Here is a 14497-nt window from a genome sequence, read left to right on the forward strand (position 1 = left end):
CAGGAGGAAGAGCAGAAATGGAATGAAATTGATTGAATTGTTATTATTATTGTTGTTGTTGCTGCTGCTGCTGCTGTTGCTGCTGCTGCTGTTATTATTACCTGCCCTTCATCCCCCAGAGGTTCCCAAGTGGATTACAACAATTTTAAAACACAAATACGAGATTTTATCTCTGTGTGAGAGAGGAGAGTGGCAAACCTATTCTTCAGTAACTTGAATGCTCTTACCGGCTTAGTAAATACTAGAACCGTATATGTCTGGGCACTTCCAGATGACCTTTTTATTGAGCATTCATTTTGATTTGTGTTCAGAGAGATTAGACAATATTGGCTATTTAATGAACATTCATCCTGATTTGGTTGCGGGGTGATTAGATGATGTTGTGTCAAAGCAAATTTTATCCCACATTCCCTGCTCATTTTGCCATCACGTTCCTTATCTCACAAAGTCTGATCTTTTGGGGAAACAGGTTTGTTGTGCAAGAGCTCAAAATCAGTTTTAATGGATCAACCTGAATTTATCAGCATGTGACTGAATCCCATCTGAAAACAATGACTGGAAGTGCCTGCTGTGTTGTCGTTTCTGTATCAGTGTAGTTCTTATGTATGGTCATTTATAAGTACATTCCTAGAGATGTGATGTATCCCATTCTCAGTGACAATACTTGCAACTCATTAATAAAGTTTTGAAAAGGCATTGCACAGAATCACATCAAAAGAGAGAATACACCTCATGTAGAAGAGCATGTGTTGACGTGCCTACTTGGTGTATAATTTGTTTGCATTCCCTGCCACTTGGACTGCCACTGGACTATGTTGGAGTACATATAAGAATTATACCAGATTTCAACAAAAAAGTGCCGACATTTTGGCAACCACTGGTGGACTGTTAACACTGGGAGGGGGCTTTGGCAGAATTGGTTTTCCCTTTGTTTTTTCCCCCTGTGTGTTGCATACCTAAATAAATACATTGAAAAGTATGTGTGTGTAGGGGGGGGTAGGAGCAGTGATTAACACAAATGGGGACCACATATTTACCAGGGACAGGCACCCTGGTAAATAGGTTGTAGTCAGGAGCACCTTGCATAGTTAAGTTTGGTATTCTAGGACCTTCTAATGTGGCTACAGTGATCCATGCCTTGGTGACATCAAGATTACTGTAACATGGGGCTGCCTTTGAAAACCATGCTGATGTGAACTTAATAGGACTTGTCTGTATGTAAATACAAAACATCTTTTTGTCTGCCTTCCCATGGTATAGCATTGTTTGCAAAATTTGTAGTATCATACTTTTGTTTCTTTCACAAGGTGATGTATAACCCCCTACACACGTCACACTTGCTGTAATGCCTTTTTTTTTTTTTTTACAAAAACAGCAGAAATAAGTTGTGTGAATGTATGCTGTACATGGAGAAGGCAGGGATTTCTTCCAGAGACTTCTATATGAATGGGGATTACGATGTCCCATTGTAGCTGTCCTTTGAGAGCTTACTGCTGGGCTTGCTGATTTCTCAGAAAAGATTTTTTTTTTATATGTCCTTCCACCACATCCTCCATAGTAGTGTCTTGCAAAGTGTGAGTCTTGTGCTTAGGTCTGTCATGATAGCTGCTAGATCAGGAGTGGGGAACCTGTAATCTACAGATGTTGTTTGACTATGATTTCCATAATCCCTGACCAGACTGCTGGAGCTGATGAGATTTGGTATGGGTGCTCCAAGTATATGCCCAATTGTGCAGATCTGATTGCATGAATCTTCCCCCTTCAAAAAAGGGAGGAGGGAGATTATGTGAATGGTCTATCTACACAGTTGGGTCCTGATTCATACATGGTATTGTCTGCGTGGTGGAGGGGAGGAGACACATCTATTCCCACATGTGAAGACTTTTACTGGTTTGGTAAATGCTTAAATTATACTTGCACATCTGCAGTTGGGAGTTGCTACTTCAACATGGATATAGGTAGCAAGTGGAAGCATTTTTCCTCACTATGTGATGTGACAGCTTGGTTTGCTCTCTGCAGTCAAATATATCTTTTTATGTATTCTTGTGTTTCTTGCCAGTGCCTCTGCCCTATTTTTTTAGCTAGTTTTAATTACAGAAACAATTTTAATCTGCTACACTAAAATCTTTGCGTCGCCAGCTGTGCAAATGCAGAACATCAGTGGCTAAAGCAACATGTATAACTCCAGGCTTTCCACACACACACCCGCCACACATACACAACTCTGAACAGCATACGATTAGATGATGAAGCGGTAAACCCCTGACTATGCTAGCACACCCAGTATTGTCCATGCTTATCTCCTATTCATTAAAAAGGAAAGCCATCAAGTAAGAACAATACTGTTGCAGCAGTAAAAGGATACAAGTTATTTAATAATTGAACACTCTCATGAATGTTGTAAATGATGTGGAATGAACTCATTCTTATCCTGATACTGTAATGTCCAGGAGTGTTATATTTCTGAGTTAAGGTGGACTGATCTAGTATTTGGCACTTGTTTATTTTTGTCACATGAGATGAAGTCTTACAGAAAGTTAATTCTGCATGTACTGGTATGGGTACTATCTTCTCATTAGCAGCAAATTCTTTGAGTGGCTCCACATAAATGGCTGCTAACTATTGTACATCATATCGTATTAGGTGAGATGGCAGACTTTTCATAAATGCAATAAAGTTTAATTTTGTTTTTTTCATACTGCCAGCTTTTCAAGAGTGTGCCCTTTTTACAGTAGTTTACCTACAATAAAACTACACTAAAACTTGTATACTTTACTGAAAACATGCTGGGGGAGGGATCAGGTACAAAGGTATATGAAGCCAAGCCTTGAGCCTTGGCATGAGGTGCTAATTGTGTGGTGGAGCGTGCCCCAAACAGCAACAGGAGGGAGGAATTAATATCATCCCATCCATGCCCCAGCTCTTGCGAGATCATCTGCAGTCTTGTGAGACCAGCCAAGGGGTGGAGCCAGGCTGGGCTTTTAAAGGTCCCAGTCTGCCAAGAGCCAGCCTCTTTCTTCACACTCCATCTTTCCCACCCACGCTCCCTCAGTCTTAAGATGTCACTAAGCTGTGTTTAACAGGGTCGCTGGTTGACAGGGCTGGATAGGAATTTTTCCTCTCAATGAATCTGGCCCCGTTGTTGAGCAAGTTTTTCCCGCCTATCCCTCAGTGATTTGCTGTGCAGTTGTTAGGTGTTCATTCATCTCTGTCACAACTTTAGGTGGAAATGGCATTGGGCAGGATCAATCATAAGGGTGACTCCCATAAGGAGTCCAGTGGGATACATGATGGCCACGCTTCTAGCTCGGGAGGGGCGTTGCCTCATCCAGCTCACAACCCGTCCCAGTGGTTGGTCAGTGGGACCACAGGTACCTTGGGTTCACCCTCCACTTTGGTCTAAAGTGGGCCAACTCCCAAAGGTAGTTCCCAACTGCTTGTTGGGTTGACTCAGCATTCCTGCAGCAAGAGCTGTTGGAATGAAGTGGATCCTCGCCCTATTGCCATGCCAACCCCACCTCACTTGCTCTAATGAATAAAGTTGTGGCCCTACTTCCCCCAAAAACCTGTGTCTGGCTGTGTTATTCCCATTGCTAAAGAGGGTGCAACATGCTCCTACCACACAAGTAACAAATTGTGCATAGTGAAGTTTTTTTCAATCCTAGTTTCTGAATTGCTTTAAAAAGAAATTGCTGATTAGTGGTTTCCTATTATATGGACAACTAAAATTTGAAGTCAAATATGATGAGATTGGTTGACTGAACTGATTTAGATCTATAGCATGGCTAAGGGCATAAAAATCAAGAAGAGATTCATACTAATTATACAAGGAAATGGTGTTCAACCTAGGCAAGCATTACCAGTTGGACTGGAAAAATTCTTTTCTAAAATGGTTAATAATGAATTTTGGTGGTGTCTTTAGCTGAAAAAATAAGCAATGAAACAACTTAACTGAAGAGAGTAAAATAGATGCACACATTCTGAGGAAGCCTACAGTAATAAGTGCAAATTGTAGTTACATATTCTGTATTTAGTTATGGTGTAACTTAGCCTTGCTCTCACAATATTAGTTAATTCAACTTTTAATTGGCCATATGGCTCTCTTCTTCATGTTTACTTCTGAGTCTTTCAGTAAGCATTGTACTTACAAAGCACTTGCTAGATGGTTCACTGCCAGGGAGCCAGACTTGCTAGATTAATAAACAGAAACTTAAAACTTTCTTCAGTACTGGACATTGTGAAAAAAAAGGGCAAGCAGAGAGGTCTGCCAAAGCAATGCATTTTCCTCTTCCCCTACAGCTTTCAGTTATTTGGTGGCCTTCAGAGGGCTATTCTTAGTTTAATTTTTGTTTACAATTTTAACATTTGTGAAATATTATTGTTTCAATTGATTTTATGTATTTTCCCTTTTAGGTAGTTTCCTCTTAAAACTAATATAGTTTAAAAGTCCAGAGTCCTAAATCCACCAACCCTTTGTGATTAGTAAAGCAACAGGCACACATTTGCAAACTGTAATCTCTCTAATGCTCAGGTTGCCACTCCCAACTTGGAGTTTACTCCTGTTATTATTAAGGGCTACATAGTGGGCAGAAGTTTAGCAAATTGGAACGAATGGTGCAGCAGCAGTCTAACTGGCTGTTCTGTTTTGCCATCCACAGCAGATGAAAGTGGGACCCCACAACAGTGTACCTGAAGGGTATCTGCGGGCAAGGGCCATAGCTCAGTAGCAGAGCATATGTTTTGCATGCAGGAGGTTTTAGTTCAATCCCTGACATCTCCATGTAGGTAAGAGTCTCTGTCTGAAATCCTGGAGAGCTGCTGCCAGTCAGTGTACACAATAGTGAGCTAGATGGACCAATGATCTGACTCAGTATAAGGCAGCGTACTTTGTTCCTATATTCCTAAGGTGCTATTTTTATTTGTATTTATTTAATAAAATTTAAATGCTTGATTGTAAGAAAACCTCAAAGCAGTTTTCAAGAAATATTAAAACTATCAATAGTTTTAATAACAGTTAAAAACCAGTAATTAAAAACATTTAAAAGATAATTACAATTAACAGTAAACTAAAAAGAGAGTAACATACATGTCTAGCTGCCTTTCTCATAGTCTCCAGGTTAGCTGCCTGGACCTTGAAGGAATGGAATTTCACACTAAGCACAAATTTACAGCTTCTGCCCAGCAGGCAGATATTCATACATGTCAGATTCTGTACAAAATACTGGATAGTCATCTGCTAGTCTTCAGTGTTCATAAGGTGATATCCAACAAAGTCATACTCAGAGCACACCAACTGAAATCAATGGATTTAACTCCATTGATTTTATAGGTTTATTCTGAGTACGACTAACATTAGATATCACCTGTACTGTTTATTTGCATTTTAAAAATTAGGTTCTGTAATTTATGATTTAGTTCCATGTTTCTTTACTTTTTACACTATTTTTAAAAGCAACCTTTGTGAGTTTAATTTTACCCCCGCGGCCCTGCAGCTAGATTCCTAGTAGGAGACTCCTAATTGTACTACTACTAATAATAAAATTTTATTTTTGAGTCGCCTATCTGTCCGGGTCAACGGACACTCTAGGCGACGTACAATAATATAAACACAAAATAGACACAATATACATATCAAAACAAAGCATAATTAATCTAAAATCAACCTTCAGTTTATACAGCATAAAACTAATCCACCCCAATCCTGTAGGCCTGCCTGAAAAGCCAGGTCTTTAGTGCTCGGCGAAAACCTATCAGGGAGGGAGCATGTCGGAGATCAAAAGGAAGGGAGTTCCAGAGGGTGGGGGCCACAATCGAGAATGCCCTCTCTCTGGTCCGCACCAGCCTAGCTGTTTTAACCAGTGGAACCGAGAGAAGGTCTTGTGAGGCTGATCTCGTCAGGTGGCATACTTGGTGATTCTGGAGGCGCTCCTTCAGATAAACTGGGCCGAAACCGTATAGGGGTTTAAAAGTCAACACCAACACCTTGAATTGGGCCCGGTAGACAACTGGTAGCCAGTGCAGATCTATTACCACTGGAGTGATATGATCACAGCAACGGCTATGCTTAATCAAGCGCGCCGCCGCATTCTGTACCAGCTGTAACTTCCGGACCGTTTTCAAAGGTAACCCCACGTAGAGCGCATTGCAGTAGTCTAAGCGGGAGGAGACCAGGGCATGTATCACTCGTGGGAGCAGATGAACAGGAAGGTATGGTCGCAGTCTCTGTATCAGATGTAATTGATACCAAGCTGCCTGGCTCACTGCCAAAACCTGAGCCTCCATGGACAGCTGGGAGTCAAGAATGACCCCGAGGCTGCGGACCTGGTCCTTCAGGGGTAAACTCACCCCATTAAACACCAGGTCTGTAATTCCCAACCTTCTTTTGTCTCCCACGAGCAGCACCTCGGTCTTGTCGGGGTTTAGCTTCAGCCTATTCTCTCCCATCCATCCACTTACGGATTCCAGGCACTTGGACATGGTATTCACAGCCAACTCTGGTGAGGACTTGCTTTGTTCTCACAGTTGCCAGTTCTGTCATTGGGGTCTCTCTTCTGAAAGAGTAACATACGTTTAGAATTCTATGAGCTATCTGCCTCCTGTTGTAGCTAATTATCATGGTGGTCTGTAGAGTATACAGGTCCAGTTAGCTGTTAAATTATTTCTAAAAGGCTACAGAAATGCATGTAGACTCTGGAGGAACAGTATATAATGTTCCTGATGTTTCACACCTTTTGAGAAGATGACTCCTTATGTTCTACACTAGCTGTAGCTTGCAAACAGTCTTTAATTTATGTAGTATACATTTTTAATATACAAAGGTGTGAATGATAGTTTGGTCTAAGAATGAAAACTTGCCAACATTTATACTAGAGTGAGATGGTGAAAAGCACTCCTTGCCAGTAAACTACCACAACAGTGTGTACACCACATGCAGTAATTGGTCCAGGAATAACCCAAGATAATGTACATGGGAGATGTTTTTTCTACAACCTTCACAGGTCAGATGAGAGGTAAAGAGATTGTGTCATCAGTGAACTGATGATAATTCACTTCACATCTCCATGGGATTTAATTAAACAACATAACGCCCAATCAACATATAATGGAGGCAAACCCTTTTGTTTCAATCAGGGTTTATTTAGTTATGTAAAAGACTTTTATATCCCTTTTTAGGACAGACATATCACAAAACAGTGTACAGTCCATAAACACATTGAATTTGCCCCAATCAGATATAGCAGGGGCAGAGATCCAATTCTAGAACAAAAGGAGCACACAGGTGAGCAGGGCTGAATCCTTCCATGGTGTTATTCTCAGCCATGCTTTAAAACCAGAATCTCCTGGCTGGGGAAAAATGTTGGGGGAGGACACTACAGGGATGTAAATAGCAAATGTGGGATATGTTAGCTCACCTCATCTACATGTCCCCTTTGCTCTAAAAATTGGACCCCTGCTTCATACATGATTGGGACAGACCTAGATTTAAACAAACAGGTCTGCTGCCATCATGGGTAGTTTGAGTCTAATAGACCCATTGAAAAAGACAGGATGAAACTGTACATGCAACAGGAAAGACGTTAAGTAATTTTATTATTGTGCTCTTTCAATTTTCCATAATTTTAATTATTAGTCATCCTCAGCATTGGTACTATATATTACATTCCTGTGCACGCTCATTTGGGAAATTCATACATGAAGTTTCCAGTCTCATAAAAAGGCACAGGACTTCATACAAAACTCTGGATCATGGCCTTGCAGGAAACACATCTGCTTTCCCCAGTTCTCAAAGATAGACACTAGACACTGGGCTACAGCCTTCCCATGCTTCATGTTGGAGCTTCTAATAAATTATTACCTATGGAATCCTTAAGGTGATGTTCATCTTAGTGGCATTCTCTTATTAATAGGCTGAATAGGCTTATGTATGCTCTGGTAATTTCAAGATTGCGGCCATGTGCGTTACACTGGGCTGCCTTTGAAACCAGTTTGCACACTGCAGCTAGTGTTGAATGTGGCCACCCAATAGCTGACAGGCTCAGGGTGAACTGATCCTGGTACAACTACACTGTCTTCTTGTACATTTCCAAGCTGAATTCAGAGGGCTGATTTTGATCTGTAAAGCCCTGTGTACCCCAATATCTTTTGGAATGCCTCTCCTGAGAGTTCCTGTTTAGGTTCTTTAGTTTTCATCTGAACCTGGGCCTCTTTTATGGGTTTTGTAATGGTTTTATTGTAATGTATTGTCTGTTTCTATGCTGTGCCTTTGACTCTTTATCCTTTGTATGTCAGAGACTTTCTTCCTTTTTATTAAATGACTAACAAATTAAATAAAAACATTAGTTATCATCATCATCATGCAGCCGCTTAAACTTCTTTTTCCTTTGGAATGCATGGCCAAGAAAGCATTACTGAGTATGCAGTTTATTATTATTATTTTAAAATCTAACTCAGGGGTAGTTAACATGGTGCCCTCTAGATGTTGTTGAACTTCAACTCCTGTCAACCCAACCCAGCATGGCAAATGGTCAGACATGATAGGAGTTGTAGTCCAGCAACATCTGGAGGCAACCATGTTGGCTACCCCTAGTCATAACTCCTCTCTGAGCCTCACTTATAGTGCATTCCTATTCAGGTGTACACACAGTTCAATGGGACTTACTCCAGGTAAGTGAGTATAGGATTGCAGACTTAATGATGTTATTGTACTCTGTTTTCTTACCCACTGTGACCAGTTGCAGACTGAATGGGCCAATTAGGTTGGGAATGTGTGTGTACTTAAATGCTTAAGATGTCAGCCGTTAGTTTCAAGGGAGAGAAGGTGTTCCTTTGGGGAGCTAAGCCCCTATGTTTCCCTAACTGTTACATTTTCTACTTTTGTGTCACCTTCGCTATTCAAAGCTTACCATTAGTCTGTATTCTAAGCTGTGTGTTGAATTATTATATCTAAGTCTCAGAGAGTTGAACAGGTATACTTGCCACAGGATGACTAAAGTTTTATGTAGTTCAGATAGACTATTATGAGGAAATAGCACACAGCTAATCTCAGTATGGAGATACAACATGTGTTTTAATATTAATTTGTTGGTTAATAAAATAATTAAATATTTAAAATATAATCAGCTGACAGATAATTTTCTTATTGTTACTTGAATATCATAAATCTTTTCCTGTTTCCTTCTGCAGGAAATTACATCAGCAGTTTGAAATGTATAAAGAACAGGTGAAAAAGATGGGTGAAGAATCGCAGCAACACCAGGAACAGAAGGGTGATGCTCCAACCTGTGGTATCTGCCACAAAACAAAATTTGCTGATGGCTGTGGCCATAATTGTTCATATTGCCAAACTAAATTCTGTGCACGTTGTGGAGGAAGAGTGTCATTACGCTCAAACAAGGTAAGATATATGTTTACAAAGAGTATTCCTGTTCTTTCTTTCTGATGTTGTTTATTGTTATAGCTTTGCCAATATCAACTATTCCAGATGTGTGAAGTCAGTATGAGCTGGTGTTGTCCTAATTTTTAAGTGCTAACATGGAGAAATAGTGCATATCAAAGCATGTTCCAAATCCCAATTGCAGCCTTCTACCAGGAACCAGAGATTTAGCCAGGAATTCTATGCACATTTGCCATGGAGAAAGTCCCATTGAACTTAATAGTGCGTACAGTGCAGGATTGCACTGTAAACAGCAGGTCTTTTTTTAATGACGTGACAATCCCAGATCCAATATTTCGCCCATGACGTTCATGGTTATGAGATTAAGAGTTTTAAAGTTAATTTTGAAGAATTGTCTTCCCCTCCACATGTGTGGATAAGTCAGCTAGAAGATTATTGAGAGGGGCATGTAGCTTTTGTGGATTTATTTGCAAGGTTGGATTAAGCATCCAAATAGCCAGTGACCTAAGTCCATTTCCTCCCTTAGCCAGAAATACTGGGGCAGACATCTGGATCAGAACCATGGCATGGAGGGAGAGAGTTTAACTACTTCCCTGCCTGCTTTCTTATTTCCCTGCCTGCTTGCTTCTTGCTAGAAATTGCCCCTGAAGCTGCTATTTGCTCTCTTTTTATGTGAAAAGTAGACTCCTTCTGTTGCTTTTTTGAGATTTCTAAAGCCAGTCACAAATTTCAGAGGCTGACTCAGATTTTTTATATATTGTAGAACAAGTTGTACAATATATGAAATATGCAGCTGTAGTTTAGTCTGAAAATTTATACTCAAATTATATGTGAAATACAACTAAATATACACAATCTACACAGGCTTGCATTATATTTCAAGAGTGGGCCTTGCTACTAATTCTTGCTGTAGAAAAATGGAAGCCTGTTGTGGATGGTCAAAAATGTCAGTAAACTGTAATTCCCATGCCCTTTAGATAGATGTAAAATAAAGACAAGTGGAACCTGCAACAAAATGTTGCAGTGTGGAGTACTCCGGTTCAGGTTTTCAGCCATTGTCAGGCCCCCAGGGTGGTGTTCCTCATCTGTAGAAGATAAGCCTGGTGATTCAGATAGTGAGAAGGAATTGCCCTGAGAATGAGTCCCAGATATCTTTACTAACTTAGAAGCTGTAGTGTAAGAGGAACTCATTGTGCCAGTACTTCCCCAGCCTGAGGAGGTCATGTTGCCCTCCAGTTCAGAAGCTCTAGTGCAGGGGTGCTTAACTTGTGGCCTTCCAGATGTTGTTGGACTCCCATCAGCCCCAGTCACATGTCCAATGGTCAGGAATGATGGTAACTGTAGCCCAACAGCATATGCCCAACAGCATATGAAAGTTAGCTATTCCTGCCCTAGTAGAACCACACTTTTTTTCTGCCTGAGCTGGCCAGTGTTAAAGCCACTTGGCCTTGAGCCTTTCAGTGAGAAGGCTGTTCTCACTGAAGGTCAGTATACAGTAGCTATTCAAATAAAGCTGCAGTTTCTATTTAAGAGCCAGTCTGATATTGACTGCTGCTGAAGCAACATTTGAACTCTGTCTTGCAGAGTTGCCAGCCTGAGCCTTGCATGGATCTTTCCAGGCTGCCACTGCATCCTGAAAATCTCACCTCACAGGGACCTAGATTTTGCCATACTTTGTCTTGCTTTGCTTGCCCAATCCTAAATTTTTCGCTTTGGTCAGAACCCATGTTGAGGCCAGCACTTGGAACAGAATATCCACTCAGTCCCCCTGCTGCCTGGGTTTCTGTTTCCCGCTAACAGTCAGCATTCTTGATTTGCTGAGCATGCTCAGGTTTGTTTTTGCCCCCCTTAAGGGTTTTTCCTGCATATTTTTGTACTTATTGCAAACTTTGGGATTCCATGAAGCCTGCTGAGACGTTCCTCTTGTGCATGGATGGTGCCATTTTGTCCACATAGGAGTCACTGTTTGGGGAATTGAGTTAGTTCTTAGTAATAGAACTGTGTCGAACCTTTTGCAGATTTCCGCCCTTGCAGCTTGAGGTGGGTAACCTGTGAAAAGGGGTAGGGTGAAGAACTTTGGCAAACATTTTGGGGGATGGGTGAGTGTCTGCTTACCATATTAAAGTACAAAATGGTGGAGTGGGCCTCTCTTTGCCAAACCATCCAAGTCAGCATCACTTATACACAGATCATGTGACTATGTGATATCTTCTGTTTTAATAATGCAATATTTCTAAAATTCACAACAAATTCCACCTTTCTTATTGCTTCCAGAGTATTGGTTATACTCCCAATGGAATTGGTAAAAGGATTCATGCATCCTCGACTGTTGAGGACTGGCTGATTCCAGACTAGAGATGGAGTGGCATGTAGGAAGTGGGTAGGGATGTGAAGACATACAGGTTTAACATGCCCAGTATATTTTCTCAGTTGATCCTTGCCCGTCGTGGCTCCTTGTGAGCTGCAAAGAGAAATTGGGCGAGGGGATTAAGGCGGTGGTTAATGCATCCCTAGAGGAGGGTGTAATGCCATTAGCCCTCAAGGAGGCAGTCGTGAAGCCCATCTTAAAGAAGCCCTCCTTGGATCCCCAAGTTTTGAATAACTTTCGCCCTATTTCAAATTTACCATTTCTAGGCAAGGTCATTGAGTGAGTGGTGGCTAATCAGCTGTCGGCACACTTGGATGAAACGGATTATTTGGATCCATACCAATCGGGTTTCAAGACTGGACATGGAACTGAAACAGCCTTGGTCGCTCTGGTGGATGATATGAGGAGGGCATTAGATAGGGGAGAATTCACCTTTCTTGTCCTCCTCGATCTCAGCGGCTTTTGATACTGTCGACCACAGTATCCTTTTACATCGCCTGGAGGGACTGGGAATAGGAGGCACTGTACTGCAGTGGTTCCGCTCCTTTCTCTCCGATAGGCATCAACAAGTAGCATTGGGGGAGGAGGTTTCAGACCCTTGGCCTCTCAATTGTGGTGTGCCACAGGGCTCTATCCTCTCTCCCATGCTATTAAATATGTATATGAAGCCACTGGGGACTATCATTAGGAGATTTGGGCTGCAGTGTCACCAGTATGCAGATGACACTCAGCTCTATCTCTCGTTTAAATCCTCACCAGAGTTGGCTGTGGAGACCATGTCCAAGTGCCTGGAATCCGTGAGTGGATGGATGGGAAGGAACAGGTTGAAGCTGAATCCTGATAAGACCGAGGTGCTACTCGTGGGGGACAAGGGAAGGTTGGGAGATATTGACTTGATGTTCGATGGGGTGAAACTGCCCCTAAAGGACCAAGTCCGCAGCCTAGGGGTTGTCCTTGATTCCAAGCTGTCCATGGAGGCTCAGATTTCAGCAGTGAGCCGGGCAGCTTGGTATCAATTACACCTCATACGTAGACTGCAACCCTACCTCCCTGTTCATCAGCTCCCATTGGTGGTACATGCCCTGGTCACCTCTTGTTTGGACTACTGTAATGCGCTCTACGTGGGGCTACCCTTGAAAACGGTCCGGAAACTACAACTTATACAAAATGCGGCGGCTCGACTACTTACAAACTGTCGTCGCCGTGAGCACATCACCCCAGTGCTGTTCGATCTGCACTGGCTCCCAGTTGTTTTCCGGGCCCAATTCAAGGTGTTGGTATTAACCTTTAAAGCCCTACACGGTCTCGGCCCAGTTTATCTGATGGAGCGCCTTCAATGCCACCAATTATGCCGCCCGACAAGATCAGCCACACAGGGCCTTCTCTCAGTCCCACCAACTAAAACAGCTAGGCTGGTGGGGACTAGAGAGAGGGCCTTCTCAGTGGCGGCCCCCACTCTCTGGAACTCCCTCCCATATGATCTTCGGCATGCCCCTTCCCTGAATGTATTCCGCCAGGCCTTGAAGACCTGGCTTTTCAGACAGGCCTTCGGGACTTCCGGGGAGGGTTAATCTTTTTGACTAATTGCCTGCTACTCTGAACTGTCACTGTTTTACTGTTTTATTGTTGTACTGTATTTATTATGATGTATTTTAACTGAGTTGTACGTCGCCTAGAGTGGCCATTGGCCAGATAGGCGACTTATAAATTAAAATTATTATTATTATTATTAATTATGTGTGGTGTAAAATGTTTAATAATTTTAGAAAGTTTGGCTGTTTAATTTTTTTTTAAAGTATTGCATTAAGCTGAGACAATTAAGTAACAAAGTCACTTGTTGCAATTATTCATCTTTATCCACTGTGAGGGTTCTAATAAAAAAGAAACCAGCACTCTTGTGATTATTTTACTCCTTTTAAAACAAGATGTTTTGTTTTATGGATATATATTTTCCCATATTATATTTGAAAAACACTACAGTGAAATAACTTCTCTCCGAGTAAAAGAAGTTGCATGAAAGAAGTTCATTACCATAAAAAGTGCCAGAAATGAGTAAAGTAAAGGAGCAGCTTATAGCTTGGCTCAGAAGATTTAAATCTAAAGGCACAGTAAGGCAGTAGAAATATAGATTTATTTTTAGGAAAGCAGATTTGTATAGCTGCAATCATAGAGAAAAGTAAAGAATTTCAAAATTGGCTATAAGCCAAATTTTATCTCTGGAGGATAAAAAAGAATGAGGCCAACATGTATAATTGAATAGTTATAGACTTCTAGGAATTAAAGCCCATTTTCCAAAGTCTGGAAGGCAAGCAAAATTCTATGCGGCCTGAATTACATATTATTCACAAAAAGTACAAGCATTTACCGTATGGCAGGATGCTCCAATTGCAAACTGGATTGTATTCTTTTAATAGGGAAAAACTGTCAGGGTAAAGAAAAAGGTTGACCACTCTCCTAGAGACTGGAACTAATAATCAATAGAAAGAGTGGAAGCTTATGAAAAGCCAATGAGGTATGCATAACATAATTTAGTTGAGCAGTGAGTTTCTGTGTAGCAATAAACGGTTAGCTCTTCAAATGAAAGAATCTCACCGTTCCTTTGTGAGGAAGGGTGAAATATAAATTTTATTATTATTGTTGTTGTCGTTGTTAACAACAACAACATCAACAGACAGAATCCACAAAACACTTCTTGACTTGCCCTAATTAGGGAAACATGACAAACAGCGTATCAG

At 41.3% G+C, this 14497-nt stretch overlaps 1 protein-coding gene across 1 annotated transcript in view; it reads left to right on the forward strand.

Moving 5' to 3' along the window:
- Window positions 1-14497, forward strand: part of RIMS2 (regulating synaptic membrane exocytosis 2) — a 374923-nt gene that overhangs the window by 82930 nt on the left and 277496 nt on the right. The window contains 1 exon segment of the mRNA XM_061611686.1: window positions 9184-9394. Coding sequence (XP_061467670.1) covers window positions 9184-9394 — 211 coding nt within the window.

The sequence above is a fragment of the Rhineura floridana genome, chromosome 1 (assembly GCF_030035675.1).
Source record: "Rhineura floridana isolate rRhiFlo1 chromosome 1, rRhiFlo1.hap2, whole genome shotgun sequence".
Classification (NCBI taxonomy): domain Eukaryota; kingdom Metazoa; phylum Chordata; class Lepidosauria; order Squamata; family Rhineuridae; genus Rhineura; species Rhineura floridana.